This window comes from Rhinolophus sinicus, chromosome 8 (assembly GCF_057876585.1).
Source record: "Rhinolophus sinicus isolate RSI-liver-muscle chromosome 8, RSI-T2T, whole genome shotgun sequence".
NCBI lineage: Eukaryota > Metazoa > Chordata > Mammalia > Chiroptera > Rhinolophidae > Rhinolophus > Rhinolophus sinicus.
The window spans coordinates 1,952,049-1,979,643 of record NC_142508.1 but is presented as its reverse complement, the minus strand read 5'-3'; the positions used below and the strand labels follow the sequence as shown (position 1 = coordinate 1,979,643).

Here is a 27,595-nt window from a genome sequence, read left to right as displayed (position 1 = left end):
GCGCTGCGCGCAGCGGAGTCCCGGGCGGAAAGGCACGGGCTGTGCACCGAGGCGCCCCCGGCAGTTCATCTCGTGGGTGGAATCCGGACGTGCCGTCGGTGCAGCCCCGGGGAGGCGGAGCCCCGGGGAGGTGCAGCCCCGGGGAGGCGGAGACCCGGGGAGGTGCAGCCCCGGGGAGGTGGAGCCCCGGGGAGGCGCAGCCCCGGGGAGGCGGAGCCCCCGGGAGGTGCAGCCCCGGGGAGGTGGAGCCATGGGGAGGTGCAGCCCCGGGGAGGTGCAGCCCCGGGGAGGTGCAGCCCCGGGGAGGCGGAGCCCCGGGGAGGCGCAGCCCCGGGGAGGTGCAGCCCCGGGGAGGTGCAGCCATGGGGAGGTGCAGCCCCGGGGAGGTGCAGCCCCGGGGAGGCGGAGCAGGGCCACTCACTGTGCGCGTCGCCCTCGCAGATCTACCCGGACGAGAGCCATTACTTCCACAGCGCCGCCCTCAGGCAGCACCTCTACCGCTCCATCATCAACTTCTTCGTGGACTGCTTCCGGGCTCGGGACAGCGTCCCCACGGTCACAGCGAAGGAGGAGGAGGAGGACTGAGCCGAGCGCAGCACAGCGCAGCGCCCTCCCGGAGCGGCGCTGGGAACCCGCCCCCCGCCCCCGCCAGGGCCGGGGTGGGGGGCAGGAGGCGTTCCCGTTCCATAGCATGTGTGTCTCGGGTCCCGAAGGCAGTTTGGCTTCAGACACCAGCTCCTTCCCGGTGGGTGGAGATGTGGCGCGGCTCCCGGGGGCCCCCAGGGAGATGGGACCACCGTGGTGTGGCCTCCTGCTGGCCGCAGAGTGACTGGGGCCCCCGCTCGCCCCCGGGAACAGGCCGGGCGCAGTGAAGACTGGCAGCAGCATGCAGCCCACCCGAGTGCAGCCCCGGGTCGCGGCCGCCGCTGTCCCGCGTGGGGCCCGCTATAGCACAATGTTGACGCTCTCGCGCGTAGGTTGGCTTGGTCCTCGCTGTCACTGGGAGACCGCACTGGAGGGGCTGTACAAAGTGTTACTGTAGCTTTGCTAATGGTTAACCGGACGGAATTAATTCGTATTTTTCTATGGTTTTTACCTGACACTGTCTGCGGTCACGGGGTTGTTTTGCTGTGCTGTTTTTTTTTGTTGTTGTTGTTGTTGTTTGTTTTCCCTTTGTTTTGCTCTGTTTTCTTCAGTCAGTGTGTAAGCCTTTCCCTTGTTTAGGTGAAGAAACAGATCAGAAGTAACTAACTGCTCTCTCCTCAAGGTCGTCTTCGGACTTTGGAGCTATTTGAAAACACGGAGGGGAAAGAAAACACCCGATACTATTTACTAAAACAAGAAAGTGCGTAAATAAAAGCTCTCTCCCAGCAAGCGGCTTTAGGGTTTGGCTTAGCTCCTCATTATCCGTTTACGTTTGTCCTGCAACCAATCCTTTCCTCCTCGATAAGTTACCAGTCTTTTCAGATGACCTTCGGTGAAAAAACAGGAGAAGACAAAGCATTGAGTCCACCCCCAGCTCTGTCACATGTGCTGGGGAGACCGGAACCCTTGAGGAAAGTGTCGGCATGTGCCGGCGTGCGTCCCATCCTGCGGCCACGGGCCAGCAGCCGTGTGGACGCTCTGTGCTGGCCTGGGAAGGTGCCCTCCGACCATGCGTACAGCCGGCGTGCCCATGTGTATTTCATGTCATTGTATATAAAGACGGGCATGTGTGCCAGGCATTGTGCAGTGTCCCCTGCCCCTTCCACGGCCCCCATCGTGACTTTCGCTTGCATGCCGACACTCTGGCTGCTCTGCACTAAAAGTGCTGGTTTGAACCATATCGCTTACTGTCGTTTCCTCTGGAGCTTGTTCACAAGCCGAGTGTCAGTCCTGAGTTCCACAGCTCCCGTTCCTGCTGGGGGGTCCTGGGCATCTTGCCAGCAGAGAAGATGTGTCCATGTTGCTTTGTGGTGTGTGGGGCTTTGGGTGTCATCTACGCAAGCTTTGAATGTCAGTGTAGTGAGTCCCACTGGAAGGTGCCCAACGGGATTCTAAGGTGACAGCGTCACCTGTTGTGAAAAGGATCGACGTGCCGACCGACAGGACCCCTGGGAATGCTACGTGATCACGCTTTTACTGTTTCCGTGGCCTTGACCAACTGCAAAGCCAACTAGGTCTGACGGGGACACCAGCTCTGGCCACGAGATCTGGTGGGAGGGACACAAGAATGTGGCATGGTGCGTTTGCTCATCCATGGAATAAAACATTATTTTACCACTTGGAGAGCTCTTTTCTTGCTTTTGCCCCAGCGTGTCACCTTGGAGAGCACGCAGAGTTTCATGAAATCTTTCAGGTGCCCACTGAGCCCATGGACGTGTGTTCTGCAGAGCACGGTGGGGGCAGCCAACACGCCACGTCGAGGCTCCAACAGTGTTGCTCGTAGGGAGGGTAGGACCGATCCTCTGTCCTCAAGTCCACAGTCAGTCAGAAAACGAAAGCCTGGGGTGAAGACAGATGTCCCCTAAGTGGAGTAAAACAGCTCTGTTGAGGCCACAGCACTGCCCACTAGGAAACTTTAGAGAATCCTGCATCTGTTGAAATTCGTTCACTCTGTTGTTGTGACTGTAGTGAGTCCGGTGTAAACATATCCCAGCCGGAAAGCAGAGGGGTTGACTAAACCCTTTCAAACCACTGCCCAGCTGGCGCCTCAAAGAAACCAGGTCAGCCCAGTGGCCCCCGCTGGGTCAGCCGAACCTTGTCACCCTTCTGAACCAAGAACCAGCCGCAGGTCTGGGTGGGCAGCCCGCTCGGTGCTGGTCCTGAAGGGCCCAGCTTCCTTTCTGCAAAGCACAAGCTCCGAAAAGCCAGTTACCATCTGAATCTTGTCCCTCCCAACGCACAGATAGGGGGTCGAAAGCCCCGAGAAGGCCTGGGAGTCACCTAAAATCACACAGGAAGGCAGCTGCAGTGGCAGTCAGACATCGGCTATTTCCATTGGCAAGACCCCATTTTTAGTCAAAGCGGCATGAAGCCAGGGACATGTGGGCCTTCTACCCTGGTTAGTGGCTTTCAGCGCCAGAGTCTCGGGTATATTCACATCTAGACACATGACACACGTGTTGACGGGTAAGGAAATGGGCCCCAGCGCCTCCACTTTCTGCTCTGACCACATTAAGAATGTTAGAGCTTTATGGCTTGGGTTACAGCAGCAGATGTGTGGTTTCTAAGTAAGCATTTGTACAGAAAGCTTCAGATTATCTCCAAGTCCCACAGACCATTCGCCAAATGAGACCGTCACTTGCCTGACTCCAGGAGTGGCTGGGTGGTATGTCTCTCAAAGAGACATGCCGGGAGGTGGAGTCCTGCTCCCCACTTTCAGGTCTGGATCCCAACCTGGGGGAGGAGGGCAGGGAGCACGACTTGCCCTGAGCTGGGGGGCGGGGGGTGCACAGAGCATGGAAAGGCAGGGAGCGGTGGCTGGGGGCCTAAATCTCCCACTGCACTGTGCTGGCCCCTGGTAATTCCCGTCCCGTCACAGCCACCACCACTGTGGGCACTGCAGCCCAGATTCAGAGAGGGGGGCCCCCCTGGGACCGCAGTGACCCTGAAGCTGGAGCCTGATCCCAGGTCAGAAGCTGCCGGGGAGGGGCCAGCAAAGCCTGCAGGGCAGGGGTGGTGGGGGACTGGGCAGGAGCCACAGACCTGCACCTCCTTCTGACTTGCGGGACACCCCGCCCCTGCAGCCCCCACCGTACCCCAACCCTTCCCTGTGGCCACTTCCATCCCACGGCTCCCCCTGGCACCATGACCCTCAGATTCTGGAACCCCAGCCCTCCCTCAGCGCCTCTCCCGCCCTGTGCTGGTCCTCGGGCCACAAGCACCACGCTCCACAGTGGCCATCGGCTAATGAGATTCACCTCTGCACACACGTTCAGGGTCTGAGATCAGTGGAGGAGAGCGTACATTGCATTGTGGCCGTGGGTGGAAATAAATGAATAGGGGCTACAGAGGTGAGTATCTTGTGTCAGCTTGGCTGGGCCACAGTCCCCACCCAGGGCACTGGCCAAACACCAGCCTGGGCGTTTTTGTGCAGGCACTTTGCAGATGAGATTCACATTTAAACCAGGAGACTGAGGACAGCAGTTGCCCTCCATAATGAGGGTGGGCCTGGTCCAACCAGTTGCAGGCCTTCAGGGGAGAAGCCCGAGGTTCCCTGGGGAAGGGGTTCTGCCCGCAGACGGCCTGGCCGTCGGACTCGAGCTGCAGCACCAGCGGCCCTGGGGCCACAACCTGACAGGCTGCCCTGCGGGTCACAGACTTGCAGCCCCCCAATCATGTGAGCCGTTCTCTTAAGAGAAATCTCTCACCGTCAAAGGTCAGCTGGACCCACTGCTTGGGAGGGGGTGTCTGCAGTTCCAGAAGTCACAGCGAGGGCCCAGCCTGCACACCCCCAGACAAGTGAGCTGCCGTGAGCTCACAGGGCAGCAAGCGGGGCAGGAGCAGTGACATCCCTCCCCGTCAGCATCTGTGTTCTGACGATGAGATGGCTGAATGCAGCACAGGGATGAGCATGTTCGTTGGAAGGACTGACAGACGGTTGGGAGAACGCGTTCACCGCTCCCCGCAGGGCACTCACGTGTCCCTCATCCCTTCGTTAGCCAGCCGCCCACGGGGAGAGCTAGGACAGAGCACAGCAAAGTTCAAGCTGACATATTGGAAGTCTCCAGACCGCCTGGCTCTATACTTGGAAACTCCCTGACTCCCCCCAGCCCCACGCCCTTTCCCCGTTGCTGCCCCTGTGGTCTTTGTGGGTTCCATCCTCCCATCTGGGTGCTGTGCCCCCAACCCCCCCGCCCTCAGCTCATGGTGCTTGTTGGATACACACACACACACACACAGGCTCTTCCCCTCCTTGGAAACCTCTGGCACCCCAATTCTCCCAGCTTCCACCTTGACGGGGCTGTGGAGACACCGGGACCCCCTCGTAGGCCTGCTGTTGGCCGCAGGTCAGGGAGAGGCAAGGGCTGACTTCACACCCCAGAAGCCAGGCGCGGAGGGAGCGGGGTGTGTGCCTTGGGCTCCGTGGCTCTCTCCGCTGTCAGCAGGCCACATCTCGGGCCCCAGCCACCGTGGCTCCCCCTTAGACTCCCCCTCGGGGTCTGAGGCAGCCTGCCAGCCCCACTCGCCACCCCAGCCCTGTCTCCCTCCGCAGCCTCAGAAGCAGTAGCCTGCTGTCCCCTGCTGGCCTCTGTGGTCCAGTCCTGTCTCCATCTACACCTCACTTCTGTCTCCCCCTCTCTTTCCCCTATCACCCCCTCTCTCCCTTCTGGATCTCCTGAGCTGGGAGGCTCCCCACTCTGAAAGGAGGACCCAGCCACACGCCTTCCTCACAAGGCTCCCCTCTTCCACCTGTTTCCAGCATCTCAGCTTCTCCCATTTAGGTTGAGCGAAGCAGAGGCCCTGCCCACCCTCGCAGGGCCTGCTCTCTGTCTGCGGTGAAGTTGGCCTGTAAGACCCTCAGAACTGAGATAACCAGCGTTTACTGTTTTGTTTTCTTTTTTAAAGATTTTATTGGGGAAGAGGAACCAAATTTTATTGGGGAACAGTGTGTACTTCCAGGACTTTTTTCCAAGTCAAGTTGTTGTCCTTTCAGCCTTAGTTGTGGAGGGCGCAGCTCAGCTCCAGGTCCAGTTGCCGTTGCTAGTTGCAGGGGGCACAGCCCACCATCCCTTGCGGGAGTCGAACCAACAACCTTGTGGTTGAGAGGACATGCTCCAACCAACTGAGCCATCAGGGAGCTCAGCGGCAGCTCAGCTCAAGGTGCCGTGTTCAATCTTAGTTGCAGGGGGTGCTGCCCACCATCCCTTCTGGGACTCGAGGAATCAAACTGGGCCCATGTGGGAATCGAACCGGCAGCCTTCCGAGTTAGGAGCACAGAGCTCTAACCGCCTGAGCCACCGGGCTGGCCCCGCGTTTACTATTTTCAGCGGCTACGTATTGGGGTTGTTTGTCACACACAACCGGTCAGTAGTAGAATCTGATTAAGATGAACTGGGACTTTAAGGAAACTCGGGCTGGGTGGAGCTGGGCGCAGGTGAGCGCTGGGGTTCTAACTTCCTGTCTCCTGCTATAAATAGCCTTCATCTTTACACACAGCAGCATGTGCAGGTGGCTTGCTGGGCCACACGTCCGGCAGCACTTTTCCCTCTTTCTTTTTCCTTTTCCCCAATAAATCCTTCTGATGACGGACGACCTAGCGGATGTTTGTCAATCGACAAACCCCAAACGCCAATCACCTGAGCTCCCTGCTCACCAGGAAAGCGTCTGTCTGAACGTCCTTAGTCCGTGAATCCCTTGACCTGGTGCTAAGACCTGGGCATCTCCTGCTAACGTGGACACTCCTCCAGGCCGGGCAGCAGAGCTTTGTCTGTGGGTCCCTGACAGGCCTTGTCCCAGGCCGGGCCAGGGGGGCCTGTGCCCAGCTCTCCTCCAACCCCAGGCCGTTCCCACATGGCTGTTGGGTTCCCGCGTGCTGCTGAAGGCCTTTCCTGCTAGTTTTAGGAAATCACCACCTGCAGCTAAATGACAAGCAGGAAACATGATCATTGGATCATTGGATCGGGGCCGCCTGCTGACGCTGATGTGACCGCGGCCGCCTGTGCGGGAGCCTGGGGCCAGCGCCAGGTTGTTTTCTCACTGTCCCCACCACCCAGGTCAGCAGGGATGTTTGTTTTGCTCACAACTGCTTCCTGAGTTGGTTTTATTTCTCTAGCTAGTCTGAAACTTCCTTGTGCACCCAAAGGAATGTCGCCCATGATTGTCACGGGCAACAGGGTGGCTCTGGGAGGCGCCTGCCTTGTTCTGGGTCATCAGGCCCTTAGCAAGCCGTGCACCAGACAGAGGTGACAATGATAAACAGCCGGACATGGGATGGCAAGTTCCTCCATTCTCTGTAGCCAGCCACTCAATGCTTCCCTGATATCGAAAGACCCTCCTGGAGGGGAAGGGCGAGAACTGCCAGAAAGCAGCTGCCACTGGCAAACAGCACGGTGCACTTGGCACTGGGAGGACTGTGCCCTTTCACTGCCATGCTGGCACCGCCCTCTGTGGCCGTGAGGTGTGCTTCCTTAGACCTGGGCCACTGAGGCCCTCCTAAGCCTCGGGGGTCAGGGGAGAAGGCAAGGTGTGTCCTCAGGCTGGACAAACATGGTCTGGCCACCAAGAATCCTTTCAAGTGTCTGAGTAAGAAACGCCCGACCCTGTAGAGAGTTTTTATAAGAGTTTATTAGAGCCAAACCGAGGACACTGCTGGCGGCAGGATCTCAGAGGCACCTGGGAAGGACAGTTTGCAGTTTCTCTTATGATGTGGAATTAAGGCGGGGACAAGAAAGATGACAGGAAGGTGGGAGAAAGCAGACGGGACTGGATTACGGGAGAGCTGACACAGTGACCTGCTCTCCTGAGGGTGCTTATTTCACGGGTGTGGTTACCCAGACGCACAGAAACATGGGTCAGGGCTGCTTAAGGCAAAGAGGACTCTTTCCCTAAAGACGTTCTAGGCCTCGGGCGTGACCACTCTCGTGACCGGTCCAGTTGGGGCCTGAGGACCCGCCCTTTCCTTCAGGGCAAAATCACGCCCATCTCACTGTGGGAGTTTGTTCTGCTTCCTGGTTTTGCTTTAGGAAATGAAAAGTGCCAAAAAGTCATTTGTACCAGTTGACAAATTCAAAGGCAGCTGTGTTCAATCATCCTGCGTGGGGGAAAGTGTGCGGGGGCGTCCCCCCGGGCTCAGGCCTGCTGCCCCTGCGCTGCCGCTTTTCCTGACCCCGGTGTGTCCGGGCAGAGCCCCGGGGAGCAGGCACGCAGCAGTGCCCAGTGCAGGCGACAGGCCTGTCCCAGCGGCCCCAGAGCCCCCGGGCGTGGGCTCGCGGAGGGGGAGCCAGGAGGGTCCTCGGCCCGCTTCTGGCCCCAGAGCGCCTTGCTGTTCCTCAAAGCACCAGCAGAGGGCGGCAGAGGACAAGCGCTGGGCCCTGCGTCCCCGCACTGCTGTCCCGGGTCCTGGCCCGCAGGGGACCACAGGCGGGGCCTCCAGGCGGCCACCGTGGAGGCCGGCGCGGCGTGAGGGAGCCTGGGCGGGAGCTTCGGGCAGCCCCTGCCTCCACGGTGCAGGGAGGACGACGGACTCCAGAGCAGGCGACAGTGGCGGGAGGGCAGAGGGGCTCAGGAGTAAGGACGGAGGCGGGGAGGCTGCGAGCTGCGTCTGGGCCGCGCGAAGGGAGTCGCTGGGGTGGCGGGGGCTTGAGCGCCCGCTGGGAAACGGTCGTGCCCACCCAGCTTTCCGTCCCATTCCTACAGGCCACCTCCTCTGCCATCTGGGGTTGAAGCCTGTGGACGAGAAAGGGGACCTATGAGGGTGAGTGGGTCCTCGATCCCTAACTGGGCAGGTCAGGGTGGGCGGTCACGCCCCAGACATCCTGGTCAAAGGTTTATCTTTGCCTTAAATAAGCCCCGTCCTTTATTTCTGTGCATCCGGGTAAGCACACCTTTGAGATGCCAGAAGTAACCCCCCTGGAGGCATAGCCGCGCTCCGGAGAGCACAAGACCCTAACTGTTCTGTCATCTAATCCCCGCCTTGCCTGCTTCCCTCACCTCCATGGCAGCTTCCAGGCGTGGCCTCCATTCCAGGGGCATAAAAGAAACTGTAAAACTGTTATTCTGCGGGGCATTTGAGAACTTGCTCCCTGGCAATGTTGTCAGTTTGGCTCAAACTCATTAAAAATTCTCTCCCGGTTTGGACATTCTTACATCGACAAGCTACAGCAAGAAACCAGCCAGAGGCCATGAGCCCCCATAGGCATGAGGCCCAGCGGGGTGTGGGAAGCAGAGCAGCACACAGGTGGCAGCATCCGCTCGGGAGATGCCTGGCTCACGCAGGACGCACTCAGGGGCGCCCATGGACCCCACCGTGATCGAGCCCTTATCATAGGCCTGTGTGGGGTAAGGAAACAGGCTTAGAGCCGTAAGGTCCCGTTAGGGCAAATCACCCTCCAACCCAGCGCCCGGTGCCCTCCCTTGCATGTGTGCCCCATTGCACTTCCAGTCCAGGCTGGTGACTGCCAAAGGTTCCAGAGAACCCCGGGGGGGCGGGGGGTACCAGAGGCAGGTCCAGGCCTTGTGCTCTCAGAGAGGCAATGTCCGGGACACCTGATGGCTACACAACCTCCACCCAGACCCTTGACACCACACCACCTCCACCAATGTGCCATTTTGGAAACATCAGGTAATGTCGGCTTCAGGAAAACTCATTTGAGGACCTCTGTGAATCAGGCATATGTTGCCGGAATCTCGGGGCACTCAGAAGGCCCTTACAACCCGCCACAGTGGCTGTGACCTCACGACAGGTCTCTGGTTCCAAGTCATTTATTGGTACTTTGAATCTGTCATTCTTTGCAGTTTACCTGGTGCTTCTTTCCAGAACAAGCAATGTTCTTACAGGTGCTTCTCTTCAAGGATTCTCACCAGGGCTGTAAGTGAGCCGTTAACCAGCATCTATAAATTCGTTACTCTGCTACAGTCATCTTTGGGATTAGCTGGATGCCATCGGCCGTCTCTTCCATGCATCACCCTAAGGTTTTATTCCAGAGGCTGTTTCTGTTTCCGGCCTTCACTGATCCCCAAAGCAACTGTGTTGCTAATTCTCAAGAGCCGTTAAATCATTTTGCAACTGTGTGAAGTGTTTGCTACGAATTGTGCAACCTAGTAATCACTGCTTAAGCGCTGATACTTCTGTAGCCAAACTCATGAAATAACTGTGTTCTTCGCTACCTAGGCAGTTCTTTACCACCTAAAGCCTACTCAGGCAGAGGCGTTAAAGGTTCAAATGTTTTCTGGGGAAAATAAGTCGAGTGCACATGTGTGTAAAGGTGCCGGCCTAAGTAGCATACTCCTTCTGCGGGTAATTTTCCATACAAAAAGACACATTCTAGGAAGAGAAGTATCACCACACACACACTCCCAACTGCAAACATCGTCATCCTGTAGCCTAATGGCACCAGGTGACATTAATGATGTTGACAGCAATCACGTCATTTGTTGGGGAAAATCTGAACAGGAGCAAATTGAAATAAAAACCAAGTATTTGGCACAGAAAACAAACTACCAATGATTAACAAACAACTAAATCAGGGCCACTGGGATAGTTACGAAGAAAGATTGGAGGGGGGGTGCTGCCCACTCTGCTCATGGCCTCGACCTTCCGTGTCCAATGCTGCAGTAAATTCCTACCTGAAAATAAAAATATTGCTGGGGAAAGCTTGTCGAGGGAAGTATACAATGGTGCTCAAACAAAACTTTAGCTATTGTGAATCTGCATCAATATAAACTGTACTCTCAGCTCCCTAGCACCCGGCCTCTCGGGCACACCTGCAGGGCAGTTCAGTGCCCCCGTGTGGCCCTCCGGTGGCCCCTCTGGCGGCCTAGGCTGTTTGGTTGTTCCTACGACAGACCTGTGAGCCTTCATTTGAAAAACGAAGGCGTGATCGAGTTAATACACCAGCTCGTGTGACCGAGCCAACAGCCGGAGGACGAAATGTTTCTCTAATTGCAGCAATAAACATTCAGGGAATGGTTGGCGTGAAGTGTGGCACACACTACGGTTACTTCAAATATGTTTTGCAAATTTCTTCAGAGATTATTGCAGAAATTGGATGAAGATAATCTGGAGGATGTGTGGTTTGTTTTGGACAACGTCAGCCTCCACAGAACCCAGGAAGTGCGTGACCTTGTTGGTCAGACAAGACACGCTTTACTATTTCTACCACCATACGCTCCAATCATGAACCCCACTGAAGAAGCATTCTCAAAAAGTAAGTTCTGTGCAAGAAAGATTTTGGCTGATCCATCAAACCACGAACAGTTAGTAGATATTATTAATCATTCTGTTTCAATCATTACTCCTACAGATTGTCATAATTATTTTATGAATCTGTATATGAAATTACCACACGCAGTGGCAGGAGAACCGTTATAAATGAAGCTATAAGTGAATAAGTATTTCTGATGTTAAATAAGTATTTCATGTTCATTATTAAATACATGCAATAAAATGTTTGATTTTAACAATAACTTAACATTGGATTTGTTTTTATTACAATGATTAAGGAGAGTGGCTGGTAGCTCAGTTGGTTAGTGCTGGTCGCCAGTTCTATCCCCGCGTGAATTTGGAGTGCAAAACCTGTATGATTTCTGTGTCTCTTTTTAAAGCTTGTGATCTATATGTTGAAGTTCTCACTAAGTTCCTTGAGCATCCTTATAACCACTGTTTTGAACTCTGTCTCTGGTAGGTTGCTGGCCTCCATTTCATTTAGTTCTTTTTCTGGAGTTTTCTCCTGTTCTTTCATTCAGGGCACATTTGTTTCCTCATTTTGGCTGCCTCTCTTTGTTTCTATGTATCGGGTAGATCTGCTACGCCTCCCAGTCTTGGCTGGGTGGCCTTCTGTAGTAGTTGCCCTGTGGGGCTCAGTGGCACAGTCTCCCTGGTCACCTGCCTTGGTGCTCTAGGAATGTCCCTTGTGTGGGTTGTGACCTGCAGTTTTAGTTGAGCCTTGATTGCTATCGGCACATCGGCAAGTAGGACTGACCCTCGGGCTGACTGGCTGTGGGCTTTGGCCATGTCCACAGCTTAAAGGCTGCTGCTGTGGGGGAATTTACCCCACTGAGTGGGATTTGCCCCAGGGGGCTGTGGTGCCTGTTGAGACCACCCTTTGTGTGTGCCGCTTGTGGGGCTAATTGGACAAAGCTCTGCTGTGGTCTGAAGCCAACCTCCAAGTATGTTAGTTCTGGGTCCACTTGGGAGGGGCTCCGGTGCAGGCCGAGGTCACCCACTGCCTGTGACCTGCTGAGGGCTGCCTGTGCTAAACCTGGAGGCATGTGGGAGAGGCCACACGTTGAACCAAGGACTTCTGCCATCAGTACCAGGCCTGGGTACCTGTGCAAAAAGTCAGGACACCCTGAGGCCTGCTGCCCTTCCAGCTCCCTTAAGGTTCAGCCGCTGATAAAGCCCCGTGTGGTACCCAAGTTGGGTGAGGCAGGGTGTCAGGGAGTCACTAGAATGGGAAGAGTTGTGGTCACCAGATTAACGTAAATTCTGGTTTGGTGCCCATGCTGAGCCTGGAGCTACTCAGCAAAAGTCTCAGAGCTCACTGAGGCCAGCTGCTGCCCACCTGGGGCCCGTGGACTCTGACAGTTTTCCCAGAAAGAGTGCAACATGGAAGGACCTGGCTGCTCGTGGAGAAAGTGCCTCCCACTGTGTGAAAGCAGGGTGCAGTGGGGTCCCAGCTGAGTCACCAGAGCGGAGCCCCGGAGCTCACCAGGCCAATCAGATTCAGATTTGGGCGTAAGCGTGGGGGCGGGGTCAACACAGAAACCATGGCACCTGCCTGCCGGCTGTACCGGGCAGGTCTCCTCACAGGGAAAACGGCGACTGTCCTCCAGGCCTCCCCCCGAGGCCACACACCTCAGTCTGCTCCCCGTATGCCCCTGATGTCCCCCCGAGTCACCGACCCTCCGCTGGAGCCCAAGGTGAGTGCCTGCGAGCGAGTGAGTCTGTGCGCGGCCCTTTAAGAGGACGCCTGGTTTACTGTCGCCTTCACCTTCCGTCCCACCTGAACTGTCGGAATCCCCATTGTTTTTTACAGCCAGATGTTGTGGGGGCTCCTCTTCCCGGCACCAGTGCTCCAGGCTGGGGAGGTTGGTGTGGGGCTGGGATCCCTCACTCCTCTGGGGGAACCTCTGCGACCAAGAGATCCCTCCTGGTTCTCAAGTGCCACACAGGTGTGGGGCCCGTTCTGCGTCTCCGCCCCCCTCAAGCTCCACGTGTCTTCTTTACATCCTGAGTTATAACACTGTTGAGCCAGATGTCAGATGGTTCTCCAGGTTGTTCTATAATTTAGTTGTAATTTTGATGTGTTCATGGAAGAAAGCAGGCAGTGTTTACTCCACCCTCTTGGATCTACCTATTGCTACAATATTTTGAAAAGCTACTTTTTAATTATTTTTTTCAGTTATAGCTAACAGTCAATATTATTTCATATTGGTTTCAGGTGTGCAGCATAGTGGTTAGAGATTCATATAATTTATGCAGTGATCCCCCCAAATAGTCCCCACATAGTTGTTCCAATTTTATTTACTGAATTCCCTGTGCTATACTTACATTCCTGGGACTATTTTGCTTGTGACATTTGTATTTCTTAATCCCTTCACCTTTGCGCCCAGCTCCACTCCCCACCCCCGGGGCAACTGTCAGTTTTAAGCTTTTTATTGAAGCACAATATGCATGTGTAAAAGTGCATGAATGGTAGTTTGGTGCGTTTTCACAAAGGGAACACATCTGTGTGACCAAAGCATCACATCCATCATTATGGCCAAGAAATTAACGACCATCGTCGTCCCCCATCAGACCTTCCCGTTTCTGACTTTATATTAAGTGAAATCATGTAGTGTTTCTGTTTTTTGTTTACGTTCCTTGAATCCACATCCTATGAGGTCATGCGTGGCTTTGTACATAGCGATGGTTGATTTTCATTGCTGCTCCATTTACTATTGTAAGACTATCACAGCTTATTTAGCTGTGGTTGGACTGTTCCCCCAGTATTAGGCTACTGTGAGTAACGCTGCTTTGATCACTCTATTACGTCTTTGGTGCATAGATGTATTTGTTTTTATGGGTATATACTTTGGATTGGCATCTGTGGGTCTTGGGGTACATGTTTGCATTTGTAAGTACTCCCAGTTTTCCAAAGAGACAGACATTGATCATTGTGCAGTTACTTCACTATTAAAGGCTATGTGCTGAGGCTCATGGGTTCTTTGGTTAGGGTGATGCTGACCTGGAACTAGAGACTTGAAATGTTGGGCAAAGGGGCCTTTTGTGCTACGTATCAGCCTCGCAGTGACACTGGGAGATGCTGGGAACTCTGCTGTCATCAGTTGGGAAGCATCTTGCGTCAATAAAGTTATTATGGGCCAGCCCGGTGGCTCAGGTGTTGGAGTGCTGCGCTCCTAACGCCGAGGTCACCGGATCGATTCCCACATGGGCAGTGAGATGCGCCCTCTACAGCTAAGATTGTGAACAACCACTATCCCTGGAGCTGGGCTGCCGTGAGCAGCTAGAGGTTGGCGTGAGCTGCCGAGGGATGCTGCAGAGTGCTGCCAAGAGCTGCTGAGGGCTGCTGCAGTCTGCTGAGGGCTGACAAGGGCTGTTTCAGGCTGCCAAGGGCTGCCGAGGGCTGTTGCAGGCTGCTGAGTGCTGGCGGGTTCTGCCGAGGGCTGTCAAAGTCTTTTGCAGGCTGCCGAGGGCTGCCAGGGGCCGCCGTGGGCTGCCGAGGGCTGTTGCAGGCTGCTGAGGGCTGCGGAGAGCTGTTGTAGGCTGCCAAGGGCTGCCGAAGTCTTTTGCAGGCTACCGAGGGCTGCCGAGGGCTGTTTCAGGCTGCTGAGGGCTGCCGTGAGCTTCCGAGAGCTGTTGCAGGCTGCCGAGGGTTGACAAGAGCTGTTGCGTGCTGCCAAGGGCTGCCAGGGCTAAGAGGGCTGTTCCAGGCTGCCGAGGGCTGCCTTGCGCTGCCGAGGGCTGTGGAAGGCTGCTGAGGGCTGTTGTGGGCTTCCGAGGGCTGTTGAAGGCTGCCGGGGGGTGACAAGGGCTGTTTCAGGCTGCCGAGGGCTGTTCCAGGCTGCCAAGGGCTGCCAAGGGCTGTTGCAGGCTGCTGAGTGCTGGCGGGAGCTGCCGAGGGCTGTTGCAGGCTGCCGAGGGTTGCCGTGAGCTGCCGAGGCCTGTTGCAGGCTGCTGAGGGCTGCCGTGGGCTTCCAAGGGCTGTTGAAGGCTGCCGAGGGCTGTTACACACTGCTTAGGGCTGCCGAGGGCTGTTATAGGCTGCCGAGGGCTGCCGTAGGCTGCCGAGGCCTGTTGCAGGCTGCCGAGGGCTGCCAAGGGCTGTTTCAGGCTGCTGAGGGCTGCCATGAGCTGCTGAGGGTTGTAGCAGGCTGCCGAGGGCTGACAAGGGCTGTCTCAGGCTGCCGAGGACTGTTGCAGGCTGCCGAGGGCTGACAAGGGCTGTCTCAGGCTCCCGAGGGCTGCCGTGGGCTGCCGAGGGCTGTTGCAGGCTGCCGAGGGCTGACAAGGGCTGTCTCAGGCTGCCGAGGGCTGTTTAAGGCTGCTGAGGGCAGTTGCACACTTCTTAGGGCTCCCGAGGACTGTTATAGGCTACCGAGGGCTGTTGCAGGCTGCCAAGGGCTGCCGTGAGCCTCCGAGGGCTGTTGCAGGCTGCTGAGGGCTGACAAGGGCTGTTTCAGGCTGCCAAGGGCTGCCGAGGGCTGTTGCAGGCTGCTGAGTGCTGGCGGGTTCTGCCGAGGGCTGTTGCAGGCTGCCGAGGGCTGACAAGGGCTGTCTCAGGCTGCCGAGGGCTGTTTAAGGCTGCTGAGGGCAGTTGCACACTGCTTAGGGCTCCCGAGGACTGTTATAGGCTACCGAGGGCTGTTGCAGGCTGCCAAGGGCTGCCGTGAGCCTCCGAGGGCTGTTGCAGGCTGCTGAGGGCTGACAAGGGCTGTTTCAGGCTGCCAAGGGCTGCCGAGGGCTGTTGCAGGCTGCTGAGTGCTGGCGGGTTCTGCCGAGGGCTGTTGCAGGCTGCCGAGGGCTGCCAAGGGCTGTTCCAAGCTGCCGAGGGCTGCAGAGGGCTGTTGCAGGCTGCTGAGTGCTGGCGGGAGCTGCCGAGGGCTGTTGCAGGCTGCCGAGGGCTGACAGGGCTGTCTCAGGCTGCCGAGGGCTGCCGTGGGCTGCCGAGGGCTGTTGCAGGCTGCCGAGGGCTGACAAGGGCTGTCTCAGGCTGCCGAGGGCTGCCGTGGGCTTCCGAGGGCTGTTGAAGGCTGCCGAGGGCAGTTGCACACTGCTTAGGGCTGCCGAGGACTGTTATAGGCTACCGAGGGCTGTTGCAGGCTGCCGAGGGCTGCCGTGAGCCTCCGAGGGCTGTTGCAGGCTGCCGAGGGCTGACAAGGGCTGTTTCAGGCTGCCAAGGGCTGCCGTGGGCTGTCAAGGGCTGTTGCAGACTTCCGAGGGCTGCCTTGCGCTGCCGAGGGCTGTGGAAGGCTGCCGAGGGCTGCCAAGGACTGTTGCAGGCTGCCGAGGGCTATCGTGGGCTTCCGAGGGCTGTTGAAGGCTGCCGTGGGCTGCCGAGTGCTGTTGCACACTGCCTAGGGCTGCCAAGGGCTGTATCAGGCTGCCGAGGGCTGCCGAGGGCTGTTTCAGGCTGCCGAGGGCTGCCTTGCGCTGCCGAGGGCTGTGGAAGGTAGCCGAGGGCTATCGTGGGCTTCCGAGCGCTGTTGAAGGCTGCCGAGGGCTGCCGTGAGCCTCCAAGGGCTGCCTTGCGCTGCTGAGGGCTGTGGAAGGCTGCCGAGGGCTGACAAGGGCTGTTCTAAGCTGCCGAGGGCTTTTGCAAGCAGCTGAGGGCTGCAGACGGCTATTGCAGATTGCCAAGCACTGCCGAGGGCTGTTGAAGGCTGCCAAGGCCTGCCGAGGGCTGCCGAGGGCTGTTCCAGTTTGGCGAGGGCTGCCGAGGGCTGTTGCAGGCTGCCGAGGGCTGCCGTGGGCTTCCGAGGGCTGTTGAAGGCTGCTGAGGGCTGCAGTGGGCTGCCGAGGCCTGTTGCAGGCTGTCGAGGGTTGCCGAGGGCTGTTGTAGGCTGCCAAGCGCTGCCGAGGTCTGTTGCAGGCTGCCGAGGGCTGCCGTGGGCTTCTGAGGGCTGTTGCCGGCTGCAGAGGGCTGCTGTGGGCTTCCGAGGGCTGTTGAAGGCTGCCGAGGGCTGCAGTGGGCTGCCGAGGCCTGTTGCAGGCTGCCGAGGGCTGACAAGGGCTGTCTCAGGCTGCCGAGGGCTGCCGAGGTCTGTTGCAGGCTGCCAAGTGCTGCCATAAATGGCCAGCATCCAGCATGAGCTTCACTGAGCTGCTGTGAGCGGCCAATGGGTAACCGACTGCCTGAGCCCAGGCGAGCGCAAGGCTCATAACACCAGCAGGGGCCAGGGACCTTTGTCCTACACAACTAGACTGAGAAACAACGGTTTGAACCGGAGTGGGGGGGGAGGGCAGAAGAAGGGAAATAAGTAAAAATAAAGCTATTATAAAATATATATATGTACGTATGTGTGTATATATATATATATATATATATATAGTAAATCTTCAATTTTTTCTGGGTCAAACTCTTTTCAGATGTAAAAGAAGCCCCAGAAAAATGCACGCGCGCGTGTGCGCTGATACATCTGCTTGTAATTTAATTCTACATGTGGAGTTAAGGATTTGACCACTTGGCTTCCTAGAGCTCAGTGAAGGTCAAAGAGTAAACTCAAAACAGACTTTCTTTCCAGCCTCCTCACCCACTCACTGCCTTAACTAGTGTTCTTCTTCTTTTTTTTTAATTGTGATGACATACACATAAAAATTACCCCGTCAGCCATGTTTAAGGGGCCAGCTCCGTGGCGCTGAGTGCATTCACACTGTGCTGCAGCAGCACCACCATCATTTCCAGGACGCTCTCATCTTGCCAACTGAGACGCTGCCCGGATTAACCACTAACTCCCATGCCCTGTCCCCAGCCCACGGCACCGCCATTCTGCTTTCTGTCTCTGTGAATTGGACTCCCCTCGGCCCTCGTGTGTGTGGAATCACAGTATTCGTCCTTTTTGTGACTGGCTTCTTGGGCTTGGCACAATGTCCTCGGGGCTCATCCATGTTGCAGCAGGTGTGGGTCTTTCCTTTTTAAAGGCTGAGTAATATTCCAGGGAGCGTACAGCATATTCCTGCGATGGACACTTGGTTTTTTTCCACAGTGGTTGTACCACTTTACAATCTCACCAACAGCAAGCACACAAGGGTTTTAACTTGTCCATTTTTTCACTAACTCCTGCTGTTGTTGTTGGCTGGTTTCGGATCGTAGCTGCCCTCCTGGGTGTGACGTGACCATGTCATGGTGGGTTTGGTAGTCCTCTAATGATTAGTGATACTGAGCGTTCTTTCATCTGCTTATTATTGATGCATACATCTTTGAAGAAATGTCTATTCAAGACCTGTGCCTATTTTTCAATCAGGTTTTTTGTTGTTGAGTTGTAGTTCTTTATATTCTGGGTATTAGCCCCTTACCACATCTATGATTTACAAATATTTTCTCTTATTCTACGGGTTGCCTTTTCGTTCTATTATGTCCTTTGACACACACAAGTTTTTCATTTTGATGAGGTTCCATTCATGGTTTGTGTTGCTTGAGCTTTATCGCAGCAGTGGACGGACAGATTACAGATGTGTCTACATGCCTGGAAGGCCTTTATTACAGTGTCAAAGGGCTAAGGCCAGAGAGGAAAAAGCTACAAAGAAAGCCTAGAAGAACCAGGCAAGGATTACAGGTCTTAGTGGGCAGGGAGGCTCGCCAGGTAGCAATGGGAGTTATTCTAGCCCGAGGGGCAAGAATTAATTCTGTGACAATGGAATGAGGGGCAGGCTGTGCATGACACACAAGGTTAAGACTTGAAACATCACAACCTGAGTGCTTCTTTTCAGCAGAAATGTGACCATCAGAACCTTATTTCAGAAAAACTGTTCTTGTGACAGCATGGAGGGTGAGTGGAAAGAGAAGAGCCTGGAGGCCGGCAGAGAAGGTGGAAGGCTCGCTCAGATTTCCGAGGGAAGAAGGTGACTGCAGTGCTACTGTGGGTGCAGATGTGAGCAGAGCTCGGAAAGGCCGTCGGGGAGGCGGAAGGAGGAAGGCAGGGCACAGGGCAGGGGACACGTCCTCAGCCACAGCACCTGGGAGGGGTCGCGGCTATGAAGTGTGACAAGGACACAAAAGGCTTGGACCACGAGTGAGAGGGCAGAGGGCACGATGAGCTTTGTTGGAAGGTGTGCAGGAGGCAGCTAGCGTCCCACACATGTAGACCTTAACGGCACACTTTTTATTTAATTCAACAAAATTAAGTCGCTTGGGAGAGCGGGTAGCCCTCGGGTTTCAGCTGTGGGCACAGCCATCTCGCCAGCCTTGTTCTTTTCTACGCTACAATATTTAAAGAAAATAGCGTGTTGTGTGGCTATTACCACTCATATTTGTTTCTTAAATTACAAATATTTGGGGGATTGAGGCACGTCTGACTCACTATCCTTCCACACTCCCTCTCAAAGCCCAGCACCCACAGGCAGAACCACACCTCCTGCGACTGGTCGGTACCAGGGAGTGTGGCCAGGGACACAGGGTCGCGTCCTTGAGTCATGTGGGCGGGCTCTGCACGTCCATCACTGGCACTTGCACCTCCCGGGTCGGCCGGCAGAGGGCGCTCCCCATCCTCAGATGCCACCAGCTCCCAGGCGAGAGGCGGGCTTCTTAATCTTACTGAACATTAATTCATTTGAATTTAAACACTGACACTCATTCGACTACTGGAAAACACCTGTGCTAAGAACCACTTGGGCATCCAATTCTACTTTTTGAACTGTAAGTGGCATGAAATATAAATAGATAAAATATGTCCAATGAAACCATTGGAAGAACTGAGTTGTGCTCTAAGTATAAAATACACAATGGATTTTAAAGACTGAGCACCAAAACCAAGTAAAACTATCTCCATAATTTTTTAAAATACTAGTAGCTGAAACAGGATTTCAGATGTGTTGATTTAAATAATTACAATTAAAATTATTTTTAAAAAGTTTCACTGTAACTACATTTTTTTAAATTACATGTATGGTTCAGATTCTTGGCAGACATCATCCACGTGGCGCCACCTGAGTGGAGCTGTGCCAGCTCCTGAAGTGACGTGGCCTTGACAATGCGCTGAACACCGAGAACGCCCAAACGTGAGACTCGCGCTCGGTTAACATTTTCTAATACGTGAGCTCCTCCCCCAGCCTGTGTTCGAGAATTCAATCATAGCGATCGTGCAATTAAGTAACCTCTCGAGTACATCACAAATATTTCAAAGACGACATTTCAGAAATTATGTTATGGAAGCAAATTCAGAGTTTCGGGGACGCATCTGATGAGCACGGTGACGTGAGAGCAACTGAGCAGCTGACAGAATTGGTCTTACAGACACTGAGCGTTTACATGACACATGACAGGCATTAGCACAGCAGCAGTCACTGACCTGAAAAGACGGTGGTACCTGCGACCCAACAGGAAGTGCATTAGAACCAGACCAGGAACGGAAGCAGGTGGGGACGGTTGCGGCATTAACGGTTCTACCTGGTTGGGGCCTGGGTTGCCGTGACTGCTGAGTATTTTGAATATACCTCTGCTTGGAAGTCTAGTTATTACATTGATAGAGAATGGCTGCCTTCCAGAAACTATTTCTTTAGGTGAAAATTTACTAGAAAATACTTTGCCTTGAAATTACTTAAAATGTGATCCAGTTTCATGTAAATCATAAATTATGCAAAAAATATGGAATAACAAAGGATCACCCAATTCTAAATAAAGTTCAAAAGTACATTTATTTAAAATGTGGGCAGGATATCAATATAAAAGAAAAGAGTATAAGAAATAAAGTACAAAACATTTCAAATCTTTAAATCCATAATTTAGAGATAGCAAGTCTTTATTTACAGCATTTGTAGCTAAAGTTCCATTAACAGTGTGTGAAAACATTTAAAAATCTGGCAAAGGAATCAAAAAACCTAAGGTGGGCTCTCAAAGTCATATAGTACAAAACATAATTTATGTTCCTCAGAATAAAAATCACACACCTGAAAAAGATGCAGTATATTTAATTATATCTGTTCTCCTGCTTTAAAACGCTTGTCCCCTAAGAAAGCAGCTGGAAAACAAGGGTGTGGGAGGGATCCCGGCCTCCACGGCCACGGCCACAGCCGACCGCACTCCAGGCGAAACGCAGGACGCATCAGTTAAATTTATATGTAGCTTGCTGAGGAAAACAACCTTCAAGGACAATGTGAAACAGAAACCTCCAAGGCGGAGCCCGAACGCCCTCAGTAAGAAGCCTCAGGGCTTTTCTCACCCACCGCCCGGTCCTGCAGCACGTCCCCACCACAGGGAGCGGACGCAGCCTGCGCAGGGCTCCACCGCACTCTGCTGGCGGGCCCAGCACTCATGCTCAGTAAAGCCACCCACCAGGTGACCCACTGTGGCCAGGGCTGAGACCTGGTCACAGCTGACCCTTCTTTCAGCTGACGTGCACCAAGCACCCCCCACAGGCTGATACCCCAAAGCCCCACCACAGAAAACGGACCCGCCTGCCTCTTCCAGGACACTGCCAGCCCCAGAAACGACACCACCCACTGGGGCACAGTCCAGCCAGCTACTTCCAGGCTAGAGGCATGAGTTAGGCCCCTGAGATGCCCACAAAACTTTCAGAGCAATTCTACCTTCCGCAGGTGAAGGCTGCACTGAGCAGACCTTCACAAATATTAATATGAATGGCGGTAGATGGTAGAAGTCTGGAAAAGATGCGAGAACAAGACGTATGGCAGGGTATCTGCAAAGGTGCGAAGGGTCTCCCATCCCATCCCTCCAGCCCGGGCTCCCCACGGCTAACCACAGGGCTCTGCAGCGAGCACCTTTCCGAAAGGATATGACTCGTAGTCCAGCGTCTGTGTAAGCACTCCGGTCAGGACAAACTCGGCGTTGTGAACATCTGAAAAGGCGACAACAGAACTTAGCATGACGCCGTGTGCTGCTGTGTGCACGCGCAGAGACGCGACGGCAGCCCCCCCTCCCCGCCCCGTACCTATTCCTCGGGCAAAGTACTCGCGGCATAAGTGGAGGTCATTCTCACAGGATATCAAAATGATTTCTGACAGACTCTAAGGAGAAGAAAATGAGTTACCGGTGACCGAGCAAAGACTCGTAACGACGCCACTGAGCCCCCCACCTCTCTCCCTGCCACGCACCTTGTTCTGCTTATGCTCCATGAGTTTCCGGAAGGACGGCTGCTTCGATAACACCTTCCCCCCTGCACACTCCACAATCGCTTTCATAGTCGAGAGACTTGGGCAAATTCCAGGGGTGATGTAAAAATATTTTGCCTAAAAATAAATCATGTGGACCGGGTTTTAAAATGCTTTGACTTTTTACAGTACGTAGTTTTTCATAAATTCTGCCCTGAGAGCTTTGACAAAATGTTTAAGTTCCTAAAGCTACTAGGTACCATCCCCCACCAACCCCCAGCCTGCGTGGGCCTCGGGGAAGCCCGGGGAAAAGCACTTGCACATGACAGGTATGACCTACGAATAACACAAGTAACTAGACATTGTCTTTACTGATGATCTCATCCACTCTTTGACATCAAGTTTCCAAGTTGTTCTAAGTATTTAACAAATATTTTAAAATCCTCAGTCCTGAATTATTTAGGCACACATCTAATTAAGATTTTTTTCCAAGAACCATCTCCATTCTCCAGCTAATGAGACATTTAATGACAATAGTATTATGTAATATTTGTTAAAAGCAAAAAAATCAACTTAAAGTCTCCTACTGCTTAAACTATTCATAAACACCCAGGTAGGTTATAAGGCCCGTCTCTAATAGGCTGACGTATTTAGCTTTGCATCAATTCTTCCCAGTTACAGGAAGACCAGCGCTCTGCAGGCACAGCCCTGCCCTGGTGGAGACTTCCTGGAACACATCCAGGAGGACCAGCCACGCAACACACGTGCTTTCCTCACGTCACTGTCACCTTCAGCTGTATGAACTGTGACATCTACGCGACGTATCAGTCTTTCCTTTGAGACATACCTTAAAGAGCGGAGAAACGTGGGCCCTTTTCAAGGACTCTTCCAGACTGAAAGAGAAAAGCACCTCAGCCTCTGCGTCTCGGAGAAGGTAATTCTGCTCGTCTGGAAAACAGAACAGCACAGGGTGTGAAAGGGCAGGCACACGACATGCACCCCAGGGCGCTCCCAGCTCCTCAGGCACATCCTACTCATGACTCACCGTTACCTGTCAAACCTGTGAATGTTTAAGTCTGCCCTACTATAGTTCACTTACTTGCCCCTGAAAACAGACAGGCAGACATCCTTTCTCCCACATCACGGTTTCTTAACCCTTTGAGGCGATACACGCTTGAAAAGCACGCACTGAAAGCTGGGGGCCCTCTCTCGTCAATGCACCTCCCATCCGTACCCTCAAGCACGAGCCCACACACTCCTCAGGGAGTTCACTCTCCCAGCCCAGACCCCCGGTTACGAACTCCAGTCCTGGAGTGACAGTGTGTACGTGAAGTGACCACACGACCAGAGGGGCATTACACTCAATTAGCTGATAATGAATTAGTTAAATTTTATAGGTTTACCAAAAACATATTCCTTTTAAGTATATGAAAGTACGTAGCAATTTATAAAGTATAGTTTTACCAAACTTTGAAGACTTCTGAGAAGTTTTAATTGACTGATTTTTCAGAGTTTTCAAAGTAAAAATAACACTTTAGTATCAAATTTCTCAAAAGTTACAGATAATGGAATATCTTAACCTTCTTATGAATATGTCTCATATTCAGAAAAGCTTTTCTTCTTCATTCCACAAGCACCAAACAACATCATACAGAGAGCTGAAACCTGATTACACACTCATCAAAAGCACAGAATGAGGAAGAGTCTAGCGTAGAGGTTGGTAAACTGGGGTCGACCAGATGACACAAATTTTAGGACTTAGGGGCCACATTTTGTTTCTGGTGCGTAGCCTCCTTATTCTTTTGAAATGATGCTTTAAAAAGGTAAAAACCATCCTTAGCTCATGGGCCAGTTTGCTTTCCCCTGAGCAACAGCAATCATATCACAAAGAAACGCTGAAGTTCAACAACTGCTAGAAATACAAAGTCAATCGATCAGCCAGTCAGGAGAGAAACAAGGCAGTTATGTTGACTTAGGTGGAAGAAGAAAGTCTAAAAATTGGAGGAATAGGAAATGATGAATTAAAAAACGACAAAAAAGTACTGTCACACAGGAAGTAATGTATTGGAAATGTAAATTTCTGGGGCAAAAATTTAGGCTGATATGCCTTCTGAAAACTGGTGAGGGATGACCCAGAATGAGTTGGTGTTTCTGATAGAGAAATTCACAATGAAAAAACGGTAAGAGGTGAGTTGGGATAACACGGAGAGCAACTCAAGACAAAGTTTTCACGCTCACGCGGCATGAGAAGCTGAGGCCCCGAAGCCACTCACCAACGAACTTCTGGCACTTGAAGCTCTCTTCCAGCCACTCTGGAGTCACGATGTGCTGCACCACCGAGACGGCCGTCAGGAACTTCACTGTACGTGTCACCTTGCTGGCGACGAGGTGTGTGCACTTCTGCGCCGACTCAGCGATCTCCCCACCAAGGACGTAGAGCTTCTGAAGGTGAGGAGCACAGGTGACAGGTGAGAGCGATGCCGCCAGAGCCACGCAACAGCCACTGCAGAGGGGACGTGGCTGAGACAAGGCTTAGGAACAGAGTTCTCAGCCACGGAAAATGGCACAAGTGGTGAGACCAACCAAACCAAACTACAGCACGGCAGGAGGACAGTGAAAAGCAGGACTTACAACGTACATTTCCGTAGTCAGTGCCACACAAACCAAGATTAAACACAATTCTCCATTGGGCACCAGTAACAGCCCAACAAGTGAGACGCCTGGAGGGCTGTGCAGTTCATTTTGTGGTGAGAGGTACCCACGCCCAGACTTTCCACGCTGAAAAATGTGCTAATGAGGCCCACTTAACACACTGTCTCCATTTTAAAAAATGATGGTATGAAAACTGACCAAGAAGACATGAACATATAAAAAAATGATCTCAATAGCTAGACTGAATTTTACAGGTGAAAAAATAAAATTATTCTAAATTTATAATAGCCTTTATGACTGTTTCTGGTCCTTAAAAAAATTACAAGTTGACATGACACAGGTCAGCTTAACCTCCTGTATCACTTAATAGGTCACTCTTAACCAGACCCCCCCCCCCCAAAAAAAAGAAATAAAATAAAATCCCACAACTCCTCATGCTGCTATTTCAAAAACTGTATTTAAAATCTCGTTCCCACTAGTTATGTAAATCCACAAACCCACAACTCACCCTGGGCCAACCCGGCCAGGAAAAGTCACCTGGATGGACTGGTCTCGTCAGGCCTGGGGAGGCAGAGTGAGCCTTTCACCCTGCACTTGGCTGTGAACGTGACATTCGAGCAGCCTTGCAAACGTCCACGCAATTACACACATGGCTCTTGGTCTGCTGACCTGACTCCTACTTTCTACCAAGAGAAAGCAAGTCCCTGAGTAGGAAATGGCTTGGGACAAGGCAGGGAGCCAGCAGCCATTCGGCGAGACTGCGTGTACTACAAATGCTTTACAAACATACACTACAGACTGTTACAATAAGAGCTCCCTGCTAAATGCTACTTCAATAAACTGCTAGTGTAAAGCCAACAGATGCAGAAAGGAACACTGCTCAAATCCTATACGAAGCAGAATAAAATGTCACCTTGACAAACTGCTGAACTTGGACAGGCTCAAATCCAGTGAAAAGCACGGACGGGGTCAGTTCTGGTGTTAACTTTTTAGTGGGCGGTGGTATATCTTCAATTCTGTAAAATAAATAGACAAAACAGGATGACGATTTTATTATGTACTTGAAATTAAAATGTTCTGTAGAAGACGAGGGGTTTAACAGCTTCCATGAGTGTGGGTTTTTCCTGAGGAGCAAAGCGGTGAGTTCCCCGTCTTCCTTTCACGCCCCCGACACCAAGTCCGCCCTGAAGACTGTCCTGGCGCCACAGGAAGGGGTGACGACCTGGGGCTGAGGAACTGCCTCCTCTTCCGCGTCAAACCCCTCACTTAAAAGACTTTTTAAATCAGCTTTAAAAAGGCAAACGTCCAAGCTGGTCTTCTCCTTGTCGCTGGTCTCCCCACTGCACCTTTGCTAGTGGGGTGAGAGGCCACGTCCCCCAGGCTACGCCCTCCAGCCTCTGCCTTCTGTCCACCCGCCTCCCACTCCAGTGCCCACGAACGGTGTCTCACTCAGGAACACACGTTACATTAAAGCTCAGTCTCTAATTTCCTTAAATTATTCAAATCCTATTTTAAGCGTCTATTTAATTCAGAAAGTCTAGGTAAAGAAAAAAAAAAATTAAGTTTACTTGTAACATTTCGATGACCGTCTTAAAATATAATCACATAATTCAGATTTTACTGAAAAACAATGATTTACACATTGACTGGATGTGAGGACAGAAAGAGGGGAAGCTGAGGAGCAGGGCAGAGAAGAGACAAAGAACGCTGCCTGCAGACAGGCCGGCAGGGAAGCGGCCACGGCACAGCGTGTGCAGCCTCTGCAGACTCGCGAAGGGAGCATGAGCTGCCTGGTGGCCCCTGCGCTGGCTGTGCCTTCACTCCTGCCTCGCCCTGGCCACGCACGTGTGTCACTGCCACCTGCCACCCACGCGCAGCCCACGGCGCCCACGGCAGGCCCGCCCACCACAGCAGCTGATGCTTTACACACTGGGCGGCTGGCAAGGCTTTACTTAAAGAAAAAGAGTCAACTGTTCGGTTTTTTTCAATAAGAAAGAAAGAAAAAAAACACCCATTTATCACCAGCCATAAAATGAGCAACATCACGGTCAAGTTGTGAAGTAATAGCAGATCCTTTTAAATCCTATTTACTGTAGAAAAATTTTAGAAACTTTCCCAACTGTCACCATTACCTAAACAGACCTGGAAAGATAACTTACAAGGTGAGGTGAAGAGTCATACCTGGCCCTTTTGGAAGAAGGCTGGATATTGGTTACTTCATTCTGCTTCAGTTTGGGGGTTGGTCTCACAGCCTGGAATGAAAATGTTATTTGAATCAGTCTCCCAAGCAGTGCAGTGCTTTCCAAGAGATTTACAGGTCAAATAACCAAACTATCTCATCCTCTGCAGAATCGCGCTTCGGCCCCATCAAAACCAGCCTGGAGAGAACGAGGACGCAGCGAGCCTGGAGCAGGTGACCCTCAGGGAACCTCGGGTGGCTTCTCGGCCTATCCTTTTTATTCACCCAGTCCTATCACTTCCCATTACAAACGTCCACAGCCCCTAACGTCTGAGAACGTTCCAGTTTTCATTTCAACGATTTCGTCTCGCATCACAATTTGGAATTTGGAAAATATAGCAATGACAAACCCCAAAAAGAGGCTCTTCCCAAAACAGAAATTTCACTCTCAGAGTTCACAAAAGGTATCACATGATATCAGATCCGCAGCGCCGCTGAAGGCTGCAGGCCATCCCAGACACCATGGGCCGGGAACCAGCTGGGTCCGACCCAGCAGCACCGGTGAAGCAGGAGAAGGGGAAGGCGGTCCCGGACCCACAGGGTGTCCACACAGGCAGCCACTGCTGCGCCCCTCTCACCCCTTCTTCACATCTTAAGCGTAGGGATTCTTCCAGAAGGACGTTTTCTTTGTTTAGGTTTTACTATTTGAAGCAACTACCCTTCAATACTATGTATTTTAATTACAACCCACATTTTCTAAATACTGCTGCTGTGTCTAAGCAACCAAAATAAATACACGCGTATCTGATGCAACTGTCCAAAATCCATCAGCCCTTTCAGAAACGGAGACACAC

General features: G+C 53.1%; 2 protein-coding genes across 10 annotated transcripts in view; one reads left to right on the top strand and one right to left on the bottom strand.

Moving 5' to 3' along the window:
- DPP6 (dipeptidyl peptidase like 6) overlaps positions 1-2,262 on the top strand; it is a 578,081-nt gene extending 575,819 nt beyond the window's left edge. For all 6 annotated transcript variants that reach the window (XM_019742500.3, XM_019742502.3, XM_074315064.2 and 3 more), the window contains exon 26: positions 442-2,262. In XM_019742500.3, the coding sequence (XP_019598059.1) occupies positions 442-585 (144 nt within the window). In that variant the 3' untranslated portion in view covers positions 586-2,262. The remainder of the gene's footprint in view (positions 1-441) is intronic.
- An 18,216-nt stretch (positions 2,263-20,478) lies between these two features.
- The window catches only part of PAXIP1 (PAX interacting protein 1), a 33,232-nt gene continuing 26,115 nt past the window's right edge, over positions 20,479-27,595 (bottom strand). For all 4 annotated transcript variants that reach the window (XM_074315062.2, XM_074315061.2, XM_088799763.1 and 1 more), the window contains 8 exons: positions 26,744-26,814; positions 25,476-25,578; positions 24,184-24,352; positions 22,758-22,858; positions 21,914-22,048; positions 21,751-21,826; positions 21,598-21,657; positions 20,479-20,921 (listed from right to left, as the gene is read on the bottom strand). In XM_074315062.2, coding sequence (XP_074171163.2) covers positions 20,905-20,921; positions 21,598-21,657; positions 21,751-21,826; positions 21,914-22,048; positions 22,758-22,858; positions 24,184-24,352; positions 25,476-25,578; positions 26,744-26,814 — 732 coding nt within the window. In that variant the 3' untranslated portion in view covers positions 20,479-20,904. The remainder of the gene's footprint in view (positions 20,922-21,597; positions 21,658-21,750; positions 21,827-21,913; positions 22,049-22,757; positions 22,859-24,183; positions 24,353-25,475; positions 25,579-26,743; positions 26,815-27,595) is intronic.